Source organism: Leopardus geoffroyi, chromosome B3, assembly GCF_018350155.1.
Source record: "Leopardus geoffroyi isolate Oge1 chromosome B3, O.geoffroyi_Oge1_pat1.0, whole genome shotgun sequence".
Classification (NCBI taxonomy): domain Eukaryota; kingdom Metazoa; phylum Chordata; class Mammalia; order Carnivora; family Felidae; genus Leopardus; species Leopardus geoffroyi.
The window spans coordinates 133,520,848-133,548,794 of NC_059337.1; the positions used below are offsets into that span (position 1 = coordinate 133,520,848).

Sequence of the window (27,947 nt, forward strand, 5' to 3'; positions counted from 1 at the left end):
ATTCAATTTTTATCTCTTCAGGAATTGTGTTCTAAAACCACTGAAACTTTAGAAGATTTTTTTCCACTGGGTTAGGACGTTCCGTTTCCAACTTATTGAACGTGCAGGTGTGAAGGGCTTTAATAGGTGACAAATCATGTTTTAAAATAGAATCACATTTCCAAACACTCACGTTCAAAAATATGCTCCCAGAGGGGCGCCTGGGTGGCGCAGTCGGTTAAGCGTCCGACTTCAGCCAGGTCACGATCTCGCGGTCCGTGAGTTCGAGCCCCGCGTCGGGCTCTGGGCTGATGGCTCAGAGCCTGGAGCCTGTTTCCGATTCTGTGTCTCCCTCTCTCTCTCTGCCCCTCCCCCGTTCATGCTGTGTCTCTCTCTGTCCCAAAAATAAATAAACGTTGAAAAAAAAAAAAATTAAAAAAAAAAAAAATATGCTCCCAGAAGCGCAGATTTCTTTTGAGGAGTTGTTTCTCCCTCATTGTTAAAACTCTACTTCTACGTGGAAGGGATAAGTGTATTTGAGTGTATTTTTCAAAAATATACTTGAGGTATGAGGTTGCACCTACTGAGACTGTTTAACACATAAAAGTCAGGAAACGTGGGCACTTGTCTTTTTGTAAAAGAAAAATAATAATTCTATGTTCCATGTGTAGAAATACATTGAGGTTTGGGACACCTGGGTGGCTCAGTCAGGTAAGCATCTGACTTCGGCTCAGGTCTGATCTCACCATTTGTGGGTTTAAGCCCCGCATCGGGCTCTGTGCCGATAGCTCAGAGCCTGGCATCCATTTCAGATTCTGTGTCTCCCCCTCTCTCTGACCCTCCCCCACTTGCACTCTGTGTCTCGCTCTCTCAAAAATAAATAAACATTAAAAAAAAAAAAAAAGAAATACATTGAGGCGCATTACTCATCTCATCACAAAGCATATCCAAAGATGTTACTTATCTCAAAGGTCTTGATGTTCTAGAATCAACTAAATAATATTGTCCTATGGCATTCTGTCTACATGTGGCTTTAACTCCTTTGCTCTCCTTCAATAGCTTGTTCGATAACTGACTTGTGAATGTTGCAAAGAGCTTCATACAGGTCACTGTTAATGACAGTGAGCACAGATCCTTACTTCAAACAACCTGCTTGATAATTCCTATGGAGCAGGGCTGGCTTCTGGTCAGATTTCATGAATTTTTTTTTTTATCCTGAATGGGAACACCGGCCGTATGTTCCTACTATCCCCTCTCTCCTTCCTCTATATCCAAAACTCAGAGGGCACACGACTACTCAGAGCAAAGACTACATTTTTCAGTCTCTTCTCTCTTGCAGCTACCTGTGGCCTTGGAACAAAGTTTGGGTCATTGGAATATACGTAGAAACAATGGATAGCCTTCAGAGGAAGGGGATATCTTTTGCTCCCTTTCCTCTGACCTAGCTGGAATTCAGATGTGATGGCTGAAATCTAAGCAATCATGTTGCAGCAAGGGGGAGAAGCCTGGTACTGAGGCAGCCAGAACAGTAAGAGACAAGGGGCCAGGGTCCTTCATGACTACATTGCCATCAAGTCAGCTCTGGACTGCCCGTGTTCATGTGGGAGAAGTACCCGCCCGTCTTTCTTGAGTTTTGTGATTCTGGGTTTTCTGGCTCTTGCTGTAGTATTGACCACCAACTAACGCACCTGGTAACAGTTGACGGAAAGCTCACGCAAAGACCCAGAGAAGGCTCAGCCCTCCCACCCTGTCACGTCAGCCTATGTTTGTGCCATTCATACTACTTCGTTCTGCAGCTTCCTAACAGAAACTGCGTATAAGCCACTTGCCTACGTCGTCGGGACTCGTCTATAAAAATGACATAATATAACCATCATGTCTCCTCTCTCGGGGATGTGTGAACGGAAACACGTACCAACAACTTTGAAAGCAAATGAATGAGGGTGCCGCCACCAGGCAACCTCTATTCCACTCTCCTCTTGAGACAACTCAAGACCCAGGTGGGGCCTGTGTCTGATGAAATAGACCACAGGGGAACACCAGTATCCATGTTAAACGTTAATAGAGACTCATTTTTTTTTTCTTGGTCAATACATACATCCACAAAGACATTCCACTCTCCCCTGCTCTTCTCCCACCCTTACCAACGAATGTCTTTATACACCCCCCTGGTGTGCAAGCACTCCACTATGAAGTGTACAGATAGGGGGAAATCTGCATAAATACATGCTCTCCATAAGACTGAAACCTTGCAAAGGCAAATGGTAAATCAAGGGGTAGGTGTACATAAAGATTGTGGTGCCTTACCTGAATACCTCCAGAATGGTCCGTTCTGATAACTTGGGAGCCACCTGCTTAAATGCTTTCTTGAAATCTTCCAATGTTAAATATCCGCGGTCTATTTTGAAATCAAAATATAAAACATTCACTTACTTCTATAAACCCTATGAACTGTTATCTCCGCCATATTTGCGCGAAACTTCATTACTCGGGGAAAAGCAATAAATATAAGGTAACTTGAGACCATCTCACTGGAAGAATGTAAGAATCTGGTAACACTCTCCTTCTGTGCAGTCCCAGATGATCTCACAGGCCACTTCTAGCCCTATCATTTGCTGATTCTTTAAGTGCCAGGGAATGGACCGCAGATATACAGTGCAATAATGGCATATTAGGCTTCAAGTCTTTGTGAACCGCCAGAACAATTTATTCTTCGAAATCCATTTATTTTCTTGCTTGGTGTTAGAATTATAATATATGAATTTTTAGAGGGAAACCATCATCGCAGCGAAGACGCTGACCCTGGACTCCATGAGTCTTTCCATCCTGTGTGTGATCTGTGGGGTTCGAAGCCATTTCTCTTGGCCATAACCAGTGTGAGAAAACAATTCCTCCGATCATGTGTGGGTCAAGGTAAGAGTCAAAGGAAAAAGGCCAAATGATCCCCCACACCTCTGTAGGTGGCTTATGACCTATATCCCCATGTGGCCAGCCCTTTTGCTGTCCCCATTAGAAAGTAGGCAAATTCCAAGTACAATCACATCACTGTAAATATTATTTTATCCATGGCAAGTGTCAAGAATTTAATACTGTGATAGAGAAAGAAATTCGCCCCAACATCTAGATGATGGCTAATGAATACAGTAAAATAATCTTCCAGGTCTATCAATCATTTTATTTAGTAAAATAATCTTCAAAGTATATTGATTATTTTATTTACTGAGAGTACGTGGCAAGTTGTCTTAATAGCAATTTTTTTATATCAAAATGATTTAAAGATACTTACAGTGCCTGTCAAAAGCTGTGAAGATGTGTCTTATCTCGTTCCGATGGAGTTGAACTTCCTTCTTTTTTCTTACAATACTTAAAAACTCCTCAAGTGATAGGCCTAGAAGTTAGGAAAAACAATTTGCCAAAGATGACCATCTTCCTCTTTAAGAACAAACATAAATGAAAAGTGATACATATTATGAACAAACTTTATGTTAGTTTTAACGAACAGTGCATATTCCTAAAGATCTATAAGGATGAAAAGACATTTTGCTAAACAGACCCAACCTTACCAATCAGTAGCAACAATGATAGGCACGGTTGGAGTTCACTAAGATTTTCCAGGGAATAAAGGAATGGTGACCTCAAAAAAGCGTAACACTCTTCCCTCTACAAGATGTGAAAGACAGACCCGAAACTACTTATTAAACAAGGCGTCCTAATTTTTCTTTCCTTATGGTTCTTTGATCCCTTTTTTCCTGGCCAGATGTCATTATGGCAGTTTTTTCTTTTTCCAACTGGGAGATGGGGGCGAAGAAGTCGCTTCTCAAAAGTCAATACCAATTGCACACCAGAGATAAAGGTGGAGAGAATGTTCCATAAACAATAGAGCCGGCACCATCCGCAGCCTTGGGTGCACCCCGCCACTAGTCTGCAGCCTCAGGCTCTGATTCCTGTGATTCTCATAATAAAAGAGCCCAGCATGATCGTAGGAGGTTGGATACTGTGATTACAATGTCTATTAAAATGAATTCTAATGTGATCTTTGTAGTAGGTCTAAAGAGTAGAGCCAAGGATTTAAGCATTGTAGTGAACTGAGCCCTAAATATATAAAACGAGCAGTTCATTTTAGTAACTCAGAATTTCCATTACAGAATATATCACTATTTTAAAAATAGCCCCAAATCGTACAATAACCACATGCTAATTTCTAAGAACTTGCACTTAATGGTGAGGTAATACTGGGCTGTGTACCTTTCCTAAAATAGTTTCAATTATTAAAAAAAACAACAACAACAACAACATAGAAAATAGTCTTCTTAAGGGACCCCTCGGGCAATGTTGGTAAGGATGTAAATTGGTGCAGACACTATGGAAAACAGTATGGCAGTTCCTCAAAGAATTAATAGAACTACCATATGATCCGGCAATTCCTCTTCTGGGTATTTACCCAAAGAAAACAAAAACACTAATTTGAAAAGATATCTGTATCCTCATGTGCGCTGCAGCATTATTTACACTAGCCGAGGTATGGAAGCAACCTAAGTTTCCATTGATGGATGAATGGATAAAGAAGATGTGGTTATATACACACACGATGGAATACTACTCAGTCATAAAATGAATGAGATCTTGCCATTCTCCACAACATGGATGGACCTGGAGGACATTATGCAGAGACAAGTAACATATGATTCCACTTACATATGGAATCTAAAGAAACAAAACAAGTTATGCTACGTGAAATAAGTCAGGCAGAGAAAGATACCATATGTTTTCACTCATATGGGGATCCTGAGAAACTTAACAGAAGACCATGGGGGAGGGGAAGGGGGAAGAAAAGTTACAGAGAGGGAAGGAGGCAAACCATAAGAGACTCTTAAATACCAAGAACAAACTGAGGGTTGATGGGGGGTGGGGGAGAGGGTTTCGAAAGTGGGTGACGGGCATTGAGGAGGGCACCTGTTGGGATGAGCACTGGGTGTTGTATGGAAACTAATTTGACAATAAATTATATTTAACATAAAAAAACTTGAGAGATACAGAGAACGGATCAGTAATTATCAGAGGGGCTGAGAAAGGGAGTAGGCAAATGGGTGAAAGGAATCAGAAAGTACAAACTTCCAGTTATGAAATAAATAAGTCATGGGAATGCAATACACAGCATGGTGATTATAGTCAATAATATTGTATTACATATTTTTTAATGTTTATTTTTGAGAGACAGAGACACAGCACAAGTGGTGGTTGGGGTGGGGGTGGGGGGGCAGAGAGAGAGGAGACACAGAAACCGAAGCAGGCTCCAGGCTCTGAGTTGTCAGCAAAGAGCCCCACACGGGGCTTAAACTCATGAACCATGAGGTCATGACCTGAACTGAAGTAGGATGCTTAACTGACTGAGCCACCCAGGCGCCCCTCCCCTTGTATTACATGTTTTAAAGTCACTAAGAGATCTTGAAAGTTCTCATCATAAGAAAAAACAATTTTGTAACTCTGTATGGTCACAGGTGATAACTAGACTTATTGTGGAGATCATTTCACTACACATACACATACTGAATCATTATGCTAAATACCTTAAACTAATATAATGCTATATGTCAATTATACTTTACTAAAAAAAATAGTTGTATTTTTCACGCTTTTCTTATTTGTAGTTAAAGGTTTAGAAACTTAAAAAGCCAACCTATCTTTATGTTTTTTAATTTTTTTTTTCAATGTTTATTTATTTTTGGGACAGAGAGAGAGACAGAGCATGAACGGGGGAGGGGCAGAGAGAGAGGGAGACACAGAATCGGAAACAGGCTCCAGGCTCTGAGCCATCAGCCCAGAGCCCGACGCGGGGCTCGAACTCACGGACCGCGAGATCGTGACCTGGCTGAAGTCGGACGCTTAACCGACTGCGCCACCCAGGCGCCCCTCTTTATGTTTAAATGCTCTTCTTACAACTCTTTAGGACCCACTGTGTGCTGTGTGCCACACAGTGTTAAGCTCTGAAAATAGAGGGTAAAGAGAACACACACGATTGCAGTTCCAAGGGAGTTACTGGCCTAGTTGGGGAGACAGTGATTATAGATTATACAGGCTCAACTGCAAATGTATACATAATCATAATCGTGGCATGTGAATGAGAGGGAAAACAGGAAGTTATAAAAGGATCACAGGACTCCTCCTGCAGAGTAGACTCTGATGAAGGAGGGCTAAGTGTTAGGAATATTTAAGATAATATCTATGATGAGAAGGTGCCAACTGGAAACAGCATGTGCCAAGGCCATGCGGTGGGAAGTGGGAGAACAAAATGGCCCCTGTGGCTGGAATGTGGTATTAGAGGGCTGGGTGGGTCTCGGTAAGGCAGGCAGAGCCAGAGGGCACAGGCCCTCGTGGGCCACAGGAAGTAGTTTGGGTTTCATTTGGGGTACGATAGCAAGTCAATGAAAGGTGTGGATTGGGAAGTGACATAATGTGATTTAAGTTTCTTAAAGAACTTCATGGCCATTTTCTCAACAAAGGAGAAGGGAGGAAGCAAAATGAAAGGGGAGACCAGTTCAGGAGCCTACTGGCCGGAGAAGAGGTTGCCAGACCATTAGCGGTGGGAACAGAGGAAATGGAAAGTTTCCCAACACAGCTCGGGAAAGATGAGGGGTGAGATGTAGTGGGTCAGAAGGAAGGAGACACCAAGAATAACCCCTAGGTTGAGGTTTGAGGAGTCATTTAGAGATGACGGGGAGAACTGCAGTGTGGACATGTCAACTATTTGATGCTTTGGTGAGGAACCACGGGCACAAGTCAAGAAGGCGGCTGCGTATACCCTAGGCAACAGGGCACACCTCCCAGCGCCTCCCAGACTGTCTGCCATGAGCTCAGTAAATGTGTGTTGTGCAGAATTAGCCGCCTCTCCCGTCACAGCTAAGGACACGCAGTGACACGGCTCTGTTTTCATCTCGTCACTTGTGAGACCAGAGAACATACTTAGACTGCTTACTGAGGATAAAACTGAAGTCTAGTCATGCCATGTTCCCACAGGATCAAATCTGTTAACTTTCAAATTTGTTTTACTTCCATGAACACCAGAAGTTAATCAGTTAGACAGCATCTAGATTAGTTAAAATTCCTGAATAATATAGTCACTGATCACACCATGCCCTACGAAGCCCTTCACAATCTGCCTGGTCCACCTTTCCAGCCTCCCTCGCAAACTTCCTGAGGCTTCCCCAAGGCAACAGGTCCTTTCATACTTTCACAAGAGCTGGGCATACACATTACCTGCAATGAGCTTCTCCTTTTTATCCTACTGACGGTTTACATCTCCTTCTGTAGGTAATTAATGCATTACCGCTTCCTTGAAGTCTTCCCTGATTTCTCCCAGCTGAGTGCCTTTTCTGTGACCCAACAGCCCTCTGTTCATAACACAATTGTTGGGTAATTTTTTAATCTATTAGGTCCTATGGTAATTATCTGATCACACACACGCTGCCTGAGACGCACTAAGGGAAAGCACTGTATGGGGTTTAAAATTTTATCCCTAGTGTGTAGCGTGATACCTGACGCACAGTAGGCATGGATTACGTGTTTGTTATATAAGTAAATAAACGAATAGGAAAATGTTATTTCTAGTTTTCAGCAAAGAGCATTACAATGTGTGTTTTAAAAGATCTCCCGGGGCGCCTGGGTGGCTCAGTCGGTTCAGCGTCCAACTTCGGCTCAGGTCGTGATCTCGCAGTCCGTGGGTTCGAGCCCCGCGTTGGGCTCTATGCTGACAGCTCAGTGCCTGGAGCCTGTTTCAGATTCTGTGTCTCCCTCTTTATCTGACCCTCCCCTGTTCATGCTCTCTCTCTCTCTGTCTCAAAAATAAATAAATGTTAAAAAAAAAATAAATAAAAGATCTAAGTCTGTAGTACTAATGCCAAAAAGTAGGTTACTTTCTATTCACCTAGCCAGCAAAATAAACCATCCTTTTAGAAACCCCAACTTATTAATACCTATGGTATAGTAAAAAACAAGTGAAACTCAGAGAGAAAGGAAATGCATGCATAATATTTGCTCTTTACTTACCATTGTGTATGATTTAGGGAAATGATAAGAAACAAACAGGACAATGCCATTGTTCTATGTGTGATTCTCACACACACACGTACATGAGTAGTGATATCTTTTAAAGTACATATTCAGAAAACCCATTGGTATTTGAGGCCATAAAGCAGTTAGGGTCTTTATTTCATAATCTCGTGGGATAAAAAGCAAATGTTCTTTAGTTTTTCCTAGAAGGAAATGTGGGTGCCAACTGTATGTTTACTCCCACTTGGAAAAGGAAAACAATCTAATAATACAAATAACTCTATATACGTAATCAAGTTCTTTTACACTATTTTCCCCATAGGACAAGATACCTTTTTTTTTTTTTTTTAAGTTGATTTATTTTTTGAGAGACAGAGCGTGCAGACCAGCGCAAGCAGGGGAGGGGCAGAGAGAGATGAAACCAGGGACCCGAAGTGGGCTCCACGCTGCCAGCACAGAGCCCGATGTGGAGCTCAGACTCACCAACCACCAGATCATGACCTGGGCTACAGTCAGATCGTTATGTTTTAATAAGGGTCATCACGTAATATTAAACCATGCAAACACATCCCCACTGCTCCCTCCACTCCCATGCCCTTATCTTAATCTTCCATGGCAACACATACCCAAATGCAAGCCCCTTTTCTAACAAGGATAAACTTTCATTCAGCTTCGCTCTCACACTGTAGCAGCCCAATCACCTTCCGCAGTCAGCGCATAATGGTTTGCTACTCCTGCAGCTCTGAGATGCAAACACATTCGTGTAAGTTTTCTACATCTTGCTGCTCTTTAAATGGCCTAGAAATACACTTTCTACTGCTAGCTCCACCTGCTGTCACACCACTCAAACCTAAGATTACCGCTTCACAGAGACTTGCAATAATTCTATTGCCCTCAGATTTCATGCTCAATGACAAATGCATTACCCGTGTTCGCCCCTGGAGTGAAAGCATATGTTCAGAAAATTCTAACTTCAAATACAATGTTGGGTCTCCTATGTGCATTGTTCCACTAATAACGGTTACCTAAATACGCTTTACTGCAGTTACACATTAGGATCGTGACAACATCAGGAACCACATAGACCTGTGTGTTTACCTGAGCTTCTTATTACCCTGTTTACAAAAGGTGTTCAGAAAACACCTGGGTAGTTGGACTCTATCGGTAGTTTGCAGGGGTTTTTTTTTTGTTTTTAGCTGTAGGAAAGGTGTAAACCAGAAAGCCTGATGTGCAGAGGAAATGAAGGCAGAACTATCTTGTCTGGAGCAAGGTGGCCCCTCCACCATTCCCTGTCTGGCAGTGTCTGTGGAAGTGTCCCCACAGGACCCAGGATTAAGGACCATGACTTAAAGACCACTGACACCAGTGACCTTTACAGATCCTTCTAGGCTCTGCAAGTCTATGCATTTTCCTTACCATTGGAAAACACGTCCTTCCATTTTATAAACTCCTCTTAGCAAAACGGACTCTTCGTGTTCTATAACAAACACATATATTTTACTTTGCAAGCTATTTACTACTTGTGATATAGATATGTCATAGAGAGAGGAAGGCTAGGAATGTCTATCTTTTCTACCTTTTTAAGTAGTTTCCTAGGAGAATAATCATCTTTTATCATAGGGGTGGATATATTCTAAAACTATATGCATTTTTTCTTGAAAGTTTCATTATGTATATATTGTTGAGGTTCAAAAGACCACTGCCCCTATGCTTCAGGGCCCACAGAGAAATCCTCTTGAAAATGAAGGCGTCTAGTTTCTGGCTATCACAGTGAGCTTAAATTAGAAACTGCAATAAACCTGAGGAGAGTGAAGGAGAAAACAATAAAAATGTCAAGTTATTTAGACGGTAGGTCTGCTCCTAGATTTAGTATAAAAAGGAGGGTTCGTGTTCATTGTGCCATATATTAATTTTTCTGGGGCTTGAAAATGCCTAAAAATGAGCTTTTAAAAAGATAAAGTGGCTTTTTAAAAGGCGTAAGGCAAGCCTTCTCTACCTTGAGAAATAAAATTCAGATTGTGACTTCCAGAGGCCATGAAGGAAAAGAAGGGACACAATATGTTCCCATAAAAAGAATGTAAGGACAGGGGCATCTGGGTGGCTCAGTTGGTTGAATGACTGACTTCAGCTCAGGTCTTGATTTCACAGTGTGTGGGTTCGAGCCCCGCATCAGGCTCTGTGCTGACACCTCAGAGCCTGGAGCCTGCTTCAGATTCTGCATCTCCCTCTCTCTCTGCCCCTCCCCCATGCATGCTCTTACTGTCTCTTTCTCAAAAGTAAATAAACATTAAAAAATTTTTTTTTTAAAAGATTGTAAGGACAGAAGGAGAAAGTGGCATCAACAATGGTGAGCTATCCCCTGTTTTGTTTCTTAGGGGATAAAGAGAGAGAAGCAAACCATAAAACAGACTCTTACCTACAGAGAACAAGCTGAGGGATGCTGGAGGGGAGGTGGGCGGGGATGGGCTAACTGGGTGATGGGGATTAAGGAGGGCACACACGATGAGCACTGGGTGTTGTAAGTGATAAATCACTAAATCCTACCCCTGAAACCAATATTACACGTACGTTAACTAACTAGAATTTAAACAAAAATTTGAAAAGGAAAACAAAAAATAATGGTGTGCTGTCCTATTAAGGTGGATAAGTAAATTCAGAGAACTGATATTTTCTTCTGGCTTCCTGAATAAGAGTAAGGGAATAAAGAGAAAAGAATCTACTTTAATGGAAGAAGTCAAGTTTTACCATATCATTGGGAGGAAAATGAAAAGGAAGAGTAAAAAACAGGTTATAATAGAGGAATCTGAACCCATAAAACCTTACTTCTGTCAAACAGGGACTGGAATCATTACTTTCTTTTATCATGTATTATCTCCTGCTTTTATCATGTATATCTCCTATATCTCCTGCTCATAAACCTGCACAGGTTCCTCAGTGTTATCACTGCAAAGTCCTGACACCTTATTCCGGAATTTAAAGCTTCCTTATTCCATCTAGGCAGAGTGGGCCTCAATCCCCCTTCTTAACACTCAGTTTCCATCAGGGTAACTTACTCTGCTGACACAACAACTCATTTATAGGTAGGCACTATACTCCTTGCTGGTGTGGGAGGTAAAAATATTCCAAGGAGGGTAGAATCCGTTTATGCTAGGACTCATTATTAACAGTATGACAGTTGATAGCTCTGGATATGCAAATCTGGGGGTGGGTAGGCAGGGAAGGGGGGGGGGTCTTACAACCAGAGATCTGGGAGAAGTCTCCGCCTCCGAGCTAGCGTGGGCCCTGGGGGAAGAAGGTCTGCGAGAGAAAGTGCACAGAAGTGGACTGCACAGAGCCCTTACAGAGGAGACAGCGCCAGCCAGGCCTTTCCCACTTCTAGCTGTGGGGAGTGAGGGATAAAGCCCTTCTCTGTACTGTTAGCAAGCGCCTCAGCAGTCCCGTGACATCCATCGTTTTTCCGAAGAGTGTGCTGGGTAAGGAATCCACGCTGAGTTCCGCATCCACACTGACCTAGCACAGACAGCACCAGGAGCCAGGAGACCAGCGCAGAGCCGGCATCTGCATTCACTCATTTCACTATGTCCTCTTCTTTGCTTCTCCACCTTTGCAAATCCCACCCATCCTTTTCCCTCACCTCGCATCTCCCTCCTCCAATCTCTTAGAGGTTTTCTTGTCCATAGTAATTATTTGACATCTGGCCATAAATGAAGTGACAATACCCTTTTATGTTCCCTATCTTAGGTCAGTGTCTGTGTCTCCTACTTTTTTTCTACCCTACAGTGAAACGTAGTCAGCGTCCTCTAAATGAGTAATGAGATAAATTCATTTAGGGGTGAACATCTATGGGCAATACCACAAAATGGCCCTATGGTTAGGATTTCAAGATAAGGTAAGCGTGATGTGTATGCATTTCCTGATCACAGGAAAAAACTAAGAGGTCAGTAAATAATACTATACTATACTATACCGTGGCTTTAGTTCGTTCGGCAGCAGCCCAAAACAAGAAAACATCCACAACCAAAAAAAGGTGTTTACAGTAGAACTTAAAACCCTAGAAAATGGACATTTAAACTTAGGAAAATAATACAGTTCACAGTCAACTAGTGAGCTCCAAACAATTCAGATGAGATAGTAATAAATAAAAGTATACAAGCCAACTGGCCATTAAGCTCATGCATAAATTATTTTCCAATTGAACTGACAATGGAGAGCACGATTGAGTCAAATAGTCCACAATCACTGTTATGTTGAACCAGTCTCTTTGATTTTTCCATTAAGTTGAAGGTTAAAAGTAAGTTCCTGGAAGGTTTTTTCTTCTTTGAGTATGAAAGTGAAATATGTTCATTGTTTTAAGAGAGAAGTAAGAAAACAAAAAGAAAAAAAAAAAGCTCGATCTAATCACCTTGTGAAAAGAAAATTCTGATGTACTTTGTTTTTTTCCATAGGCATATTTTATATGGATCCGGGATAAACACATACAGACAGCTGTGTAAGGATTCAGTGGGGGCAATGTTCATGTAGTTCTTATTCACAGCATTTGGCATACTAAGCAAAAGCCCTATAAATCTTATTTTTTGTTATTCATATAAAATGCTCAACAATTTGTCATACAATGAAGTCATACATTTGTCATACAATGAAGTTTGGAGATCAAACTGCTGTGGTCTGTTACTTAGATAGCTACACTATGCATACTTAACCTCTCTGAGCACTGGTATTTTTTTTAACTTATAAAATGAGGTTAATCTTGGTATCATAGAGTTGTATTAAATTTAACAATTCGTGCCTAGCACTCAATCACAAGCCTGCACATGGTAAGCATTCAGAAAATCATAGCTGTAATTATTATCTATAATAAATATTACAACACATGTAGAAGTATTTTGCAAATAAAGAACCATCAAATGCCAGGATCAAGATATTTTATTATTCCTCTCTAGAGCCTAATCTCCTCATTAAAAAAAATTTTTTTTGATGTTTATTTACTTTTGAGAGAGAGAGACAGACAGACAGACAGAGACAGAGCTCCAGCAGGGGAGGGGCACAGAGAGAGGGAGACACAGAATTTGAAGCAGGCTCCAGGCTCGGAGCTGTCAGCACAGAGCCCAATGTGGGGCTTGAACTCACGGACTGTGAGATCATGACCTGAGCTGAATTGGGACCCTCAACCAACCGAGCTACCCAGGCACCCCCCCTTAATTTCCTCTTTTTTAAGAAAAGGTAACAAATAACAGTTTTTTAGGTCTCTTCTAGTTGCAACCTTTTGTGCTCTATACTTAGAGAAGGTATGAAATGTATCCCAGAGAGTGAGCACTGCAACAAAATACAACCCTTTAAAATAGGTAGCTTTAGTATACATTAGAACCACCCCAACAGTAATCTGTTGCTTCTTAAACAAGAGACTTGATTTTTTTTTTTTTTTTTTTTTTTTTTTTGGTCTCCCACTAAGATAATTCCTTATTCCTGCCGCCTAAACAGTTTTTGCTGACAGATACTTGCTTGTTAGGTTACAGGCATTAAAATGCCTTCTTGCTACTTATTCTGGCGGCCTTCAGACTCTCCGAGTGTGACTTTCCTGGAGACGATCTCCTCTAACTTCTAAAGGTTTTGACTTAACTTTTCATTCTTCTTAATTTTAACAAGGAAAATCTACAGAAACGACCCACCTGTTAGACCAGAAGTTCCTGGAAAATAGGGCCCGGGCACCCAGGTTTAGGTACTATGTGAAGTGTGTGCATAGTCAAGACTCTGCTGAGTCAGGGTCAATCCAGAATGTGCATATGGACCTCACCCAGGAAGCTGGGTCTTCCTCACCCAGGAACTGGGGCCTGAACAGAGAATCCTTTAGGGTGGCACGCTAGAGACGTGGCATGACCTTGTCTGGATGTAAAAAAGAGCCATAGCTAGCTGGAGAATTCCCAGGTCAAGGCTACCAAGAAGGACTATGGAAAAATTGATTACCTGAATAAATAGCTCCCAGAAAGCCAAGGCCATGTTTCAGTTCTTTTTCAAGATCAAAACATGAAAGAGAGAGATAATATAGCTGACAGAACATTTCATCTGCGCATAAACCCTCTTCCTGCAAGAAAAATAACATGTAAAAGGTGACTCGTGTATGGAAAGGGAGAAAAAATGGAGCTGATGGCCTGAAATTTGTTCAGTTGTGAAGAGTTCTAACAGAAAAAGAAGTTATGTTAGCAGCAATCAGAGTTCAGCAGTGATTTCTTGCTAGGATGACTTTATTCTTTCTTTTGAGTATTTGTGGTCTTGAGTCTCCCTTTCAAATAAACATGAATTAAAGCTAGTTGGAAAGGTAGCACCCTGACTTTAAGTCTATTTCCTTTAATGAGAAGGATATGATGCTCTGAGAAGGTTCATTTGCCATTGATACCAAGACCAGGAGAGGAACTGGGGGAGAAAAAGAGAAAAAAAAAAGAAGATGAAGGGAAAAGACTGGAAATCTGTAGACTGAGGAGGGTCCCTTCACACTAATTTTGGAGCCAGGTGCTAAACATCTGCACTTTGATCTCCTCCCCCCGCCCCCAGACCTTCCCCTGAATTTCTCAGATGGCTAGATTACTGTGACCTTTTGAAATTTATCTTTTTAGGGGCGCCTGGGTGGCGCAGTCGGTTAAGCGTCCGACTTCAGCCAGGTCACGATCTCGCGGTCCGGGAGTTCGAGCCCCGCGTCAGGCTCTGGGCTGATGGCTCAGAGCCTGGAGCCTGTTTCCGATTCTGTGTCTCCCTCTCTCTCTGCCCCTCCCCCGTTCATGCTCTGTCTCTCTCTGTCCCAAAAATAAATAAACGTTGAAAAAAAAAATTAAAAAAAAAAAAGAAAGAAATTTATCTTTTTAAAAAAATTTTTTTAACATTTATTCATTTCTGAGAGTGAGAGAGACAGAGCATAAGCGGGGGAGAGGCAGAAAGAGAGGGAGACACAGAATCCGAAGCAGGCTCCAGGCTCCGAGCTGTCAGCACAGACCCCGACGCAGGGCTTGAACCCACGAACCGTGAGATCGTGGCCTGAGATGAAGTCAGATGCCCAACTGACTGAGCCACCCAGGCGCCCCTGAAATATATCTTAAAGTTAATTATTAGGAAAAGACACTGTGAAAAGCAGCATCCTCATGAACTGACTGAGAAGTGGATGTGAGAACAGATATAATACCCTTGATATTAAATGCAAGAAAATGCATACAGGGGCAGGGGCAGGAGCCTATCGTTAAAGTCAGAAAGGCCTCATAGGAAAGACTGTGTTCACTATTGAAATATTCCAGTTTTGAAGCAATCCTTGGGCCATAAGGAGTTTGAGAAAATGTTCCATATCCAGGTAGTCTTCATTATATATGAGACAGCTCAGGCCTGGAAGAGACCATGCGAACACAGTGAATGGAAAGAAACTCTTTTCCAAAGCATAAAGCTCCAGTGGCCATCAGAACTAGTTTCAAATGGAAGCTCTGTGACTGCAACAAACGTGAGAAATATTTCTGCCTGAAGTCAGAACTCAAAAATTAGAGAATTCATAAAGGAAATTTTGTAACTTTCACGAACATATCTTCAGCCACAAGTCAAAGTCAAACCTCTCTCAAACGTCAAGGAAACACACACACACACACACACACACACACACACACACACACACACACGAATCAGTCCTCACTTTGTATCAGAGTATATGCACACACGAGAAACCTTTAGAAGGTAATGAAGGTAGAAAACCTGCCTTCATTTAGGATAATTGAAGGATATGAAGGATAATTTACCCTTCAAATTATCCATACAGGAGAGATATTGTTCATATCACATGAATGTAACATAGACAGGGAAAGCTTTTTATGAAGTCAGATCTTGTTAAACATGAGATAATACATATGGGAGGGAATCTTCTGATATTGAATATGGGGAACAGTTCTGTCAGAAGTCAATCTTGGCTCTACATTAGACAATTCACTCCAGCTGTAAAGAACATGGGAAGTCTTGGGGTGCCTCAGTGGCTCAGTCGGTTAAACATCTGATTCTTGATTTCGGCTCAGGTCATGATCTCACGGTTTGTGGGTTCGAGCCCCACATCAGGCTCTGTGCTGACAGCTCAGAGCCTGGAGCCTACTTCAGATTCTGTGCCTCCCTCTCTCTCTGGAGCCTGCTTGGGATTCTCTCTCTCCTTCTCTCTTTCTGCCCCTCCCCTGCTTATGTAATTTCTCTCTCTCTCAAAATAAGTAAACATTAAAAAATTAAAAAAAAAAAAAAAAAGAACATGGTAAATTTTTCTTCCAGAAGGACACCTCTTTCTACATCAAAGAATGGCTGGGGAAAGAAAACCTTCTGTGTAAAGGCAAATCCTTAATTCAGAGAACACACATTAGGAAGAAAGTCTATGAAAATAATGAATGATCTGAGAGTGCCTTCAGCAGCAATACCACTGGCTTTATCAGAAAAGTTGCAAAATGGAGAAGCGCTATATATGTAACATGTGGGGAAGACCTTCGCCCAGACAGAATCGAGAAAATCACTCACCATTTAGGGGACTGCTAATAGGGAGAAATGCTACCAATGCAAAAAATGTGGGAAATTCTTCTGCCAGAAGACAGAAATCAGTTTAGATTCAAAAATTCATATAGCAATCCAGAGGAAAATATGTAGGGAAGGCATCATGCAGAAGTTACAGGGGCGCCTGGGTGGCTAAGTCAGTTAAGCATCTGACTTCATCTCAGGTCATGATCTCACAGTTCATGAGTTCAAGCCCCGCATTGCACTCTGTGCTGACAGCTCAGAGCCTGAAGCCTGCTTCAGATTCTGTGCCTCCCTCTCTCTCTCTCTCTGCCCCTCCCCCACTCGTGCTCTGTCTCTGTCTCTCAAAAATAAATAAATGTTAAAAAAAAAAGTTACAACTGGGGCGCCTGGGTGGCTCAGGCAGTTGAGCATCTGACTTTTGATTTTGGTTCAGGTCATAGTCTCATGGTTGTGGGATCGACCCCCAAGCCAGGCTGTGAACTGGGCTGGGTGTGGAGCCTGCTTGGGATTCTCTCCCTCTCTCTTTGCCCCTCCCCTGCTCGCTCGTGCCCTCATTCTCTCTCTCTCTCAAAATAAATAAATAAACTCCTTTAAAAAAAAAGAAGTTACAATGAATTGAACATTACAGACACAATATTTGAGCATTTTGAGTGTGCAAAAACTTTTACGTGAAATTAAAAGGGAAATTCCATGAAGTTAGGGAGTTTGTCAAAAACACGTTCTCCTAGCAATAATATTGTTCTAAGAGTCATGGTCCATATGGGGTACTGAACCTTGCATACAAAAAACGAATCCAGGAAACTCTTTTGTAAATCTACCATTTATAAATAAAAAGATCTGTTAAAAGAAAGAAAAAGCCAAACCGGTCAAAAGGACACAGGAGCCAACTTGAGGAGGCATTCAATGCCCAAGTCTGTGACAAGGTGAAAACTAAAATAATTAATGATAATTAATGGAGTATAAATCATTAAAAAACATGCAATTCATGAGTCTGTGCTGATAATAAACAGATGGAATGATCAAGAAAAAGGGAAGTCTCCTGCTTATAGCCAAGGTTTAACTGAAGCACTAGGATTAGAATATCCTTATTTTGCAACTGTTATGACAAAAACTGGGTCAGACGAGAATCATGAACAGTTACCAAATCTAGGGGCAAATTTTGATGAGAAGGAAAATATTTGCAATGTCTTCAATGTGTCTCTCCACACACCGCTCGTTAGTTGCAAGGGAAGAAAAGATAAACAGAATACATTGGAGAAACTGGACAATGTCTTCCCTAGTGGCAAAAATTAATACCATCTATGAGAGACAGATGGTCATTGTGGGCCTCCAGACGTGGCCCCCAACAAGGGACAGGCCACCTAAACGGTATTCTGGCTCAGAATGCTTAACCCCAACATCAGGCAAACACAAAACAAGGACCATTCTTAAAAAACTAATAGTGAAGGCCTTTGACAAAATTCAGCAACCTTTCTTTATAAAAACCCTTGAGAAAGTCGGGATAGAAGGAACATACTTAAAGATCATAAAAGCCATCTATGAAAAGCCCACAGCTAACATCATCCTCAATGGGGAAAAACTGAGAGCTTTTTCCCTGAGATCAGGAACATGACAGGCATGTCCACTCTCACCGCTGTTGTTTAACATAGTGTTGGAAGTTCTAGAATCAGCAATCAGACAACAAAAGGAAATCAAAGGCATCAAAATTGGCAAAGATGAAGTCAAGCTTTCATTTTGCAGGTGACATGATATTATACATGGAAAATCCAATAGACTCCACCAGAAGTCTGCTAGAACTGATACATGAATTTAGCAAAGTTGCAGGATACAAAATCAATGTACAGAAATCAGTTGCATCCTTATACACTAATAATGAAGGAACAGAAAGACAAATAAAGAAACTGATCCCATTCACAATTGCACCAAGAAGCATAAAATACCTAGGAATAAATCTAACCAAAGATGTACAAGATCTGTATTGCTGAAAAGTATGGAAAGCTTATGAAGGAAATTGAAGAAGATATAAAGAAATGGAAAAACATTCCGTGCTCATGGACTGGAAGAATAAATATTGTCAAAATGTCAATACTACCCAAAGCTATCTACACATTCAATGCAATCCCAATCAAAATTGCACCAGCATTCTTCTCAAAACTAGAAGAAGCAATCCTAAAATTCATATGGAACCACAAAAGGCCCCAAATAGCCAAAGGAATTTTGAAGAAGACCAAAGCAGGAGGCATCACAATCCCAGACTTTAGCCTCTACTACAAAGCTGTAATCATCAAGACAGCATGGTATTGGCACAAAAACAGACACATAGACCAATGGAATAGAATAGAAACCCCAGAACTAGACCCACAAACGTATGGCCAACTCATCTTTGACAAAGCAGGAAAGAACATCCAATGGAAAAAAGACAGTCTCTTTAACAAATGGTGCTGGGAGAACTGGACAGCAACATGCAGAAGGTTGAAACTAGACCACTTTCTCACACCATTCACAAAAATAAACTCAAAATGGATAAAGGGCCTGAATGTGAGACAGGAAACCATCAAAACCCTAGAGGAGAAAGCAGGAAAAGACCTCTCTGACCTCAGCCGTAGCAATTTCTTACTTGACACATCCAAAGGCAAGGGAATTAAAAGCAAAAATGAACTACTGGGACCTTATGAAGATAAAAAGCTTCTGCACAGCAAAGGAAACAACCAACAAAACTAAAAGGCAACCAACGGAATGGGAAAAGATATTTGCAAATGACATATCGGACAAAGGGCTAGTATCCAAAATCTATAAAGAGCTCACCAAACTCCACACCCGAAAAACAAATAACCTAGTGAAGAAATGGGCAGAAAACATGAATAGACACTTCTCTAAAGAAGACATCCGGATGGCCAACAGGCACATGAAAAGATGCTCAACGTCGCTCCTCATCAGGGAAATACAAATCAAAACCACACTCAGATATCACCTCACGCCAGTCAGAGTGGCCAAAATGAACAAATCAGGAGACTATAGGTGCTGGAGAGGATGTGGAGAAACGGGAACCCTCTTGCACTGTTGGTGGGAATGCAAACTGGTGCAGCCACTCTGGAAAATACTGTGGAGGTTCCTCAAAAAATTAAAAATAGACCTACCCTATGACCCAGGAGTAGCACTGCTAGGAATTTACCCAAGGGATACAGGAGTGCTGATGCATAGGGGCACTTGTACCCCCATGTTTATAGCAGCACTCTCAACAATAGCCAAATTGTGGAAAAAGCCTAAATGCCCATCAACTGATGAATGGATAAAGAAATTGTGGTTTATATACACAATGGAGTACTACGTGGCAATGAGAAAACATGAAATATGGCCCTTTGTAGCAACATGGATGGAACTGGAGAGTGTGATGCTAAGTGAAATAAGCCATACAGAGAAAGACAGATACCATATGGTTCACTCTTATGTGGATCCTGAGAAACTTAACAGAAACCCATGGGGGAGGGGAAGGAAAAAAAAAAAAAAAAAGAGGTTAGAGTGGAAGAGAGCCAAAGCATAAGAGACTCTTAAAAACTGAGAACAAACTGAGGGTTGATGGGGGGTGGGGGGGAGGAGAGGGTGGGTGATGGGTATTGAGGAGGGCACCTTTTGGGGTGAGCACTGGGTGTTGTATGGAAACCAATTTGACAATAAACTTCATATATTGAAAAAAAAAAACTAATAGTGAGGGCTGGGCTAGTTCCTCAAAATTTCCATGTTATAAAAAGCCAAGAAAAAAAAAAAAAAGTCTACAGAAACGTTCCAGATGAAAGGAGTCTAAAGAGACATGGCACCCAAGACTAATTCCTGTATTAGATGAGGGATGATGTGTTTAAGGACATTATCAGATCAAATGACAGTACTGGAATATAAACAGTAGATGAGACAAAAATATAGTATTGGTCTAAGTTTACGGTAAGTGTGCTGTGGTTTTAGGTTCAGAGCAGTGAGAGGAGGGGATAGTGGTAGAAAGGGCCAAAGGGTTAAAATGTTAACAGTAAGTGCATCGAGGTAAAGAGTATACAGCTCTCGGTGTTATTTTTATTTTGCAGTTTTTTGTAAGCGCTAAATTATTTCCCCAAAAAGGTAATTTTTAAAAAGCCAATCCAACATGTTCTGGCCCCTATCTCCAAAACAACAGGTACTCCTCTGTCTGTCTCATCTTCCTTTTCCCTCTTCACTAGAGCATTCTGCTAAGCTCAGAAACATCTTCGTGTGCAAAAAAACAAAAACAAAAAACAAAAAAACCACTCCTGATCCCCAGGCACTCTGGACTTACTGAAAGACTTCTACTTACACTGTCACACTTTCTCAAGGTTTGGTTTGCCTTTGACCACTCCAGCCTGGCCTCTGCCGTCACCAGGTACCGAAACCCGTCTTGCAGGTCGCCAACTTCAAGGGACACTTCAGTTACTACCTACCTGACCTTTCCAAGGTGTTGACCACACCCTCTTCCTGGAAATAATCCCCTTCTCCTTGTTTTGGATCAGATACCTTTGACTTTCCTCCCGTCCCTCCCCGCCTCTAACTTCCTCTGCCATTTCCTAACTCTCTCCCTGACTTCAAATGATTGCGGTTCCTGAAGGTTCTCCTTCCACTCTGTCTTGCTAGGTCATCTCATCCATCCCCAGGGCTTCAAACACCATCTACATGCGAACGGCTCCCAAATTTATTTCTCCAGCCCACAGCTTTCCTCTGAATTCCGTATTCATGCAGCCTGAATGCCCGGTATCACAGATTGAAATTTCTCAAACGTAGCATTTTCAGACGTGAACTCTGGCTCTCCCCCAACCCCAAACCTTCTCCTCAAGTCTTTCCATTTCAGTAAAGTGCCACTTCTGCTCATCTAAGTCAGAAAATACTGATCAACAGTTGGATGTTCACATTACAAGCAACATTTTTTTCTTTATGCTTTTCAATGGTTTCAAACTTCCCTACAATAAACATCCTATTACACTTATGAATACATTCAAGAACCAAAATCTTTCTTTGAAACAGAACAAGACAAAGATGTGCTTTATAGTCTCTATTTTTGTTAATTTTGATTTTATGAAGTCTAAAAATTAATATTAACTTTCATATTACCAGAAGTGTTTGGATTTACTGAAGACATCACAGAATCAGCTTCTATCTAGAAAAGAAGAAAGAAAAGCACATATAATTTCATCAAATGTTTTCACAGTGGGAGTTCTTAATTCCTGGGGTGTGGAGAAGGATTATATTTTATGAGAAACAAACTGTGTTGAGTCCAGCAGACAACTAATATCACAGGACAAGACAGCTGTAATAGTCATTTTATTCTTCCATCTGTATCTAGGGTTGGGGGGGGGGGGCGGTATGGGTGAAACAGGTGATTGGGGATTAAGGAGGGCACTTGTGATGAGCACCAGGTGTTGTAGAGAAGTGTTGAATCACTATATTGTACGCTTGAAACTAATATTACACTCTATGTTAATGAACTGGAATTAAAAAAAAAATCTTTAAAAAAATCAATAAAAAATTAAGTGGCATTAAAGCAAGAAATATCTATATATCTATATGACACAATATGCTAATCTGCTACAGACCTTAATGGCCCCAATACTATTCCATTGACCAACATAGTTTAAGCATATACCATCAACTTGGCTGTCACATGACCTAAAAGGTAACTTTTCAATTTTAGACAAATACAAGCAATTGTTGCAATGAGCTCTATGGCTTTGTTTTTTACCTCTTTTTTCCTGATTATGAAAGTAATATGTAGAAAACACAAAAAATATATAAGATCGTGAAGAACATTTTTTTTAATTTTATTTATTCATTTTTTTTATGAAGAACATTTTTAAAAACAGTCGTCCAATGAGAACCACTATTAACATTTGGCCTAGTCTGCATTTTTCTTTTCCTATGGCTTTTTAAATTTTTTTTTTTTAACGTTTATTTATTTTTGAGACAGAGAGAGACACAGCATGAACAGGGGAGGGGCAGAGAGAGAGAGGGAGACACAGAATCCAAAACAGGCTCCAGGCTCTGCACTGTCAGCACAGAGCCCGACGTGGGGCTCAAACTCACAGACCGTGAGATCATGACCTGAGCCGAAGTCGGACGCTTAACCAACTGAGCCACCCAGGCGCCCCCCCTATGGCTTTTTAAACATGTTTCAGAACATACCCTATATAAGTGTCAGGAAACTGCTTTCGCTATATATTAAAATATAAGCACTTCACTTTACTGTTACAAGGGCATTATAAACATTATGGAATGAGAAAGTTGGCAATACCTGACATAGTTTCTCTACCTTGGATTCCATGCCCTGCACTTTCCTGGTTCCTCCTGCCTCTGCCTACCTTTAACTGTCGGTACCCCCAATGATCCACTGCCTTTCACGCTGTGTAACACCGTTTTGGAGCAATGCCACCCAGGCTCATGATCTAGCACCTGTAAACTGAGGAGTCCACAAACTGTCTCCAGCCCTTACCTCTCAATTCCTCACCCAGTTCCAGACTCCTGCATTTACAAGCAGTGGCACAATCTGAGAGCCTATCTTTACCACCATAATCTCAACACCAGCATAATATTTAATGAGTGAATTCACTGAGGATGCTCAGAGCCTCCTCAAACTTAATGTGCCCCAAACTGAAGTCATTGACTTTCCTCTAAGCCTACTCCTTAATTTTCCTACTTGGTGGCATCACTATTGCTATAGTCCTGGTTTCACACCCCTCTCTTAACCACCAACCACATCAAGTCATCAGGGCAGATCATCTCCCAACACCACAAAGTGCTTCTGGACACCTCATATCAGAAGAGTCTAGCTAGCTCTTCCAGTCTAAGTGATGCCTAGACTCCTACTTTATACTAGGATTTCAAGACCCTCTTCCTTGTCCCTTTCACTTTGGGTTCTTTCTGTTCTTCTCCATCTCAGTATTTATCACAGAGTTTTCTAAGTCTCTCTACACTAAACCGTGAACTGCTTCACAACAGGGACTATATTTTATTCGTCTTTATATCTCCAGCAACTAGCAAGTGTTCATTTTATTAAACAGGAACACTTAATAGATTTCATTGTGTAAACAACTGCGTGAGTGTATAAATGATTTATTACATTCCATGCATTCAATAAATATTTCATTTGCTCAAAAGCAATATTCAAAAATAAAACCCTAGGGGTGCCTAGCTGGCTCAGTCAGGAGTATGCGGCTCTTGATCTCAAGGTTGTGAGTTCAAGCCCAATGTCGGATGTAGGGATTACTTAAAAATAAGATCTTTAAAATTAAATAAAATTAAACCCCAAACCTCAACCCACTATAAAAGTAAAAATCTGCTACATTTCACAGAGGGTGTACATTGTCATTTAACAAAATGATTGACACATACAAACGATTGACAGGTGTACCAGTGACTTGCTATCACTTTACTGCTTAGTTATTTGCAGTCAAAAGACATTTGATTAAAAAATAAAAGCCAAGGGGCACCTGGGTGGCTCAGTGGATTGAGGGTCCATCTCTTGATTTCGGCTCAGGTCATGATCTAAGAGTCCTGGGTTTGAGCCCCCCGTTGTACTCCACCCTGGGTATGGACCCTGCTTGAACTTCTCTCTCCTTCCCCCTATCCTTCTCCCACCTTCTCAAGTACTCTTAAAAACAAAACAAAACAACAAAACCACCAAACCTCAACCAGGCATGAAAATACAAGTAAAAATCTGTTAAATCTCATGAACTGTACATATATATATGTATGTGAGCGCATCACTGTACTTGTCATTCAATTCCTCACTTATAGTCTAAAGTTAAAGCCAATTAAGTAGGCTCAAGGGTGATCAAAGCAAAATGAAACCAGTTATCTTTCCAGCAAGGTTAAATACAATGCTTCAAAGGCTGGGCCCATTAAGCTGAACTGCTTTGGAATTCTAGCTGAAATACCTGCAGGTTAACAGGAGAGCTGCAATTTCTGGGAGTCAGCCCTGACTACCACTCCAAGCTCCGTGATCAGCTTCTCAGTAACCAAGCATCTGCTGTAGGTGAACCACCTTGAGCCCACCTGATCCGTTCATGGGACATATTTGTATCAGCAGAACTTATTTACCGTGAAGTGGTGATACATTCAAGCATAATGAAGCACGGAGACGTGAGACATCACCTGGTCCCTGGCTTTGCTGGGCTGGTAATCTGACAGGCAGAGCCCGCTCATGAGGAACAGCTGGGCCAAAGTGATTACCAAGCTGTTTGGCTTAAGGAGGGCACGAGGGAGGGCATTCCAGAGCCCTCTGTTTGATGGCTGCAAATGAATTTCTTAAACCTGGACAAGATCTTGTCTCTGATGAATTTCAGTTCAGCACCTTAACAAGAGGGATCCATCTTTAGAATGAATGTAACAAAGGGAGCAGCACAAAGACAAAGGGGAACAGGAAATTTGCCCTCCGAAGGCAGGACGTTCCTTGAAGCTCAGTTCAACTCTCATTATTAGTGAATGAGGGCAAACTTTCCTGGAGAATAATATCCAACAAAACTTCAAATTACCTAGCAATTGTACTTCCAGGAATTTATTCCACAGATATACATCCACAAGAATAGCCATATAAAGGATGCTCATCACAACGTTTGTAGGAATGAAAAATTGGGCAATCTAAGTGACCAAAAACAGGAAACTGGTTAAAAAGAATACTATGCAACTACTTTTTAAAACATGGTGATGTTGGGGCGCCTGGGTGGCTCAGTCGGTTAAGCGTCTGGCTTTGGCTCAGTTCACGATCTCGCGGCTTGTGAGTTTGAGCCCCGCGTAGGGCTCTGTGCTGACAGCTCAGAGCCTGGAGCCTGTTTCAGATTCTGTGTCTCCCTCTCTCTCTGACCCTCCCCTGTTCATGCTCTGTCTCTCTGTCTCAAAAATAAATAAATGTTAAAAAAAAATTAAAAAATAAAATAAAACATGGTGATGTGTGGGGTGCCTGGGTGGCTCAGTTGGTTAAGTGTCAGACTCTTGGCTTCGGCTCAGGTCATGATCTCATAGTTCGTGGGTTTGAGCCCTGTGTTGGGCTCCATGCTGACGGTGAGTGGCCTGCTTGGTATTCTCTCTCCTTCCCTCAAAATAAATAAACTTAAAAAAAATTAAAGTTAAAAAAAAAACACAGTAAAACATGGTGGTGTGTGCTCTTATGTTAAGTGAAAATAAACAAAATAAAACAGGCATACAATGCATCCACTTTTTCAATAGAATGCCAAGCATTCTGCACTGGAAATTTTGAATGATGCATAAAAAATTGTAAATGATAACCCCTGAGGAGTGGGACTCTTTGGTAGCAAAGAGATTTTATATTCAACTTCATACTTAGCCTGGATTGTTTGAATTTTTTGACCATATAAATATGTTTTATAATTTAAATGAATTCCTCCTATTACCAATGCCCTCCCCCAGCCTTCCATCTTCACACCTCCCTAGCATCTTGTACTTATTATTAGTAACCAGTGGTGCGTTGGCTTCATGAACTTGAATTCATCCCTGAGTTAGGTTCTTTATTTTTTTTATTTTTGTTTAATGTTTGTTGGAGCATGAGCAGGGGAAAGGCAGAGCAAGAGAGGGACACAGAATCTGAAGCAGGCTCCAGGCTCTGCTCTGAGCTGTCAGCACAGAGCTGACGTGGGGCTCAAACTCACCAGCCCTGAGATCGTGACCTGAGTGGAAGTTGGACACTTACTGGACTGAACCAGCCAGGCATCTCTCATCCCTGAGTTAGGTTCTTAAAAGTCAGCACTGGACATATCTCTGAAATTGCTCTGAAAGGCAGTGATTTCCTTATAAACATCCTAAACTAGTCACTGCGCTTTACTTACAAACTACCCCAACTATATTGTCTACCCATTCCCAAATATAGGAAGAAAGCTCTACCTTGGTGGGCTTGTACCCAAACAGCATTACAACAGCCACTTTAAAGTCCTCTCTGCTTAGATAGCCTTTGTTATCTTCATCGCATGCTTTAAACACCTAAAGAACATTAAATATCTTCAGTTAGATGGACACCCTTTGTTCTATTATCTTTATTACTAGTTTATGTGGATCTCCAAAATCTAAAACTCAGCTGAGCAGGAGGGTTCGGCAATGGAGTTTGATTATTCTAATTTTACTTCTCCAAAATTCTTAATGCGCTAAAATTTACCCCCCAAAAGTGCAAACGACTTAATCGCTAGACTGATGCAAATTAATTCATTTAAACCACTGGGGTAAATTCTACCTAAAATTCAGTTCTAGAATTAGGAAGGTGAGATAGATACAGGGTAGAGGTTATTATTAATAGACTTCGTAGCGGGGAAAAGAAGGAACTTGGAAATAGCCAGAACACTGGACAGGGAGCGAGAAGCCTTGCAGGTCTAGGCTCAGTCATTAACTATGACACTTTAGAAGGCCAGTTCACTCCTTGTCAGTGCAACCGAGCTGAGTGAGACCCAGGCAGGTGACGGAAATGAGAGTTCTTGGTCAAGTTAGAATCCGAGTAGCAGCTCTCCGGACACCTACTTTCACCCACTTCTTGTGTTCTGAGGGGCTGGCTTCCCACGTCCGTGGTCGGGCCCCAGCCTCAGAAAAAAACATCGCGACCGCCACAACCGAATCGGGATAGCAGAACCCGCGACCTCCGAGGCCAGAACCCGGCAGCTGCAGACCTCTGGCCAAGCTCCCCGCAGCTAAGGAAGCCGAACTTGGCCGGACACCCCCAATGTCCTCTCCCATTGGACGACCTGCTAGCCACTGGCGTTGATCCAGCAATCCTATTGGCCAGAGGCTTTAGGCCTGTTTCCTTGGAACAGCCTATGGCAGAGAGGCTCCGGAGCCCGCCCCCAGCGTTGGCTCCGCCATTCTTTCCCCCTTAACTCCTCGCGCGCGGATGGCATCCCGCTCACCTAGGTCCTGCTTCAAAGTCTCTTGCAGGATTCCTTCCATGTTTCTGCCCCCCACACCTTGCAATAAGTAACTTTGGTAATTTTTATCTATGGCACTGTGGATAACATTATAGCATTATAGGAAACACAAAAATGTGAACAAAGCATAAAAGCAACCAAAGAGAAGTCCATGATTCACGTGTGGATCGGCTATTCATTGGAGTCGAGCCCTCCAGGGTAGTCACTATGTCTGTTTTGTCCTCCCAATAACCCGCACCTAGCACGATGCCGGACACAAAGCAGACGTTGAGTAAACGAACCAAGTCCTTGGGACGTTTCCACAGTTTTTCACTCAGTCCTCTGGGAGCGGTGCCTAGTTTGAAAGAAGAAAAAAAAAAAACAACTTTGAAAATAGTTATCATAAACATGATATTCAAGGAATATGGGGGGTGTTCCGTTTTGCAAAAGTTTGTTTCAGACCTCGGTTCTGGCAAACCAGTAAGATTAAACACACACCTGTTTCAAAGAAACAGGCATTCG

The 27,947-nt window shown here is 41.7% G+C and overlaps 1 protein-coding gene across 6 annotated transcripts in view; it reads right to left on the bottom strand.

The window, feature by feature from the left end:
* The window catches only part of EFCAB11 (EF-hand calcium binding domain 11), a 158,966-nt gene extending 131,721 nt beyond the window's left edge, over positions 1–27,245 (bottom strand). For 2 of the 6 annotated variants that reach the window (XM_045451850.1, XM_045451851.1), the window contains exons 1-5: positions 27,046–27,242; positions 26,422–26,517; positions 21,643–21,688; positions 3,266–3,367; positions 2,287–2,377 (exon numbers count right to left, since the gene is read on the bottom strand). In XM_045451850.1, coding sequence (XP_045307806.1) covers positions 2,287–2,377; positions 3,266–3,367; positions 21,643–21,688; positions 26,422–26,517; positions 27,046–27,120 — 410 coding nt within the window. In that variant the 5' untranslated portion in view covers positions 27,121–27,242. Of the gene's footprint in view, positions 1–2,286; positions 2,378–3,265; positions 3,368–21,642; positions 21,689–26,421; positions 26,518–27,045 lie in introns of all 6 variants that reach the window. The other 4 variants (XM_045451848.1, XM_045451849.1, XM_045451847.1 and 1 more) reach the window with 3 other exon arrangements.
* Positions 27,246–27,947: the final 702 nt, after the last annotated feature.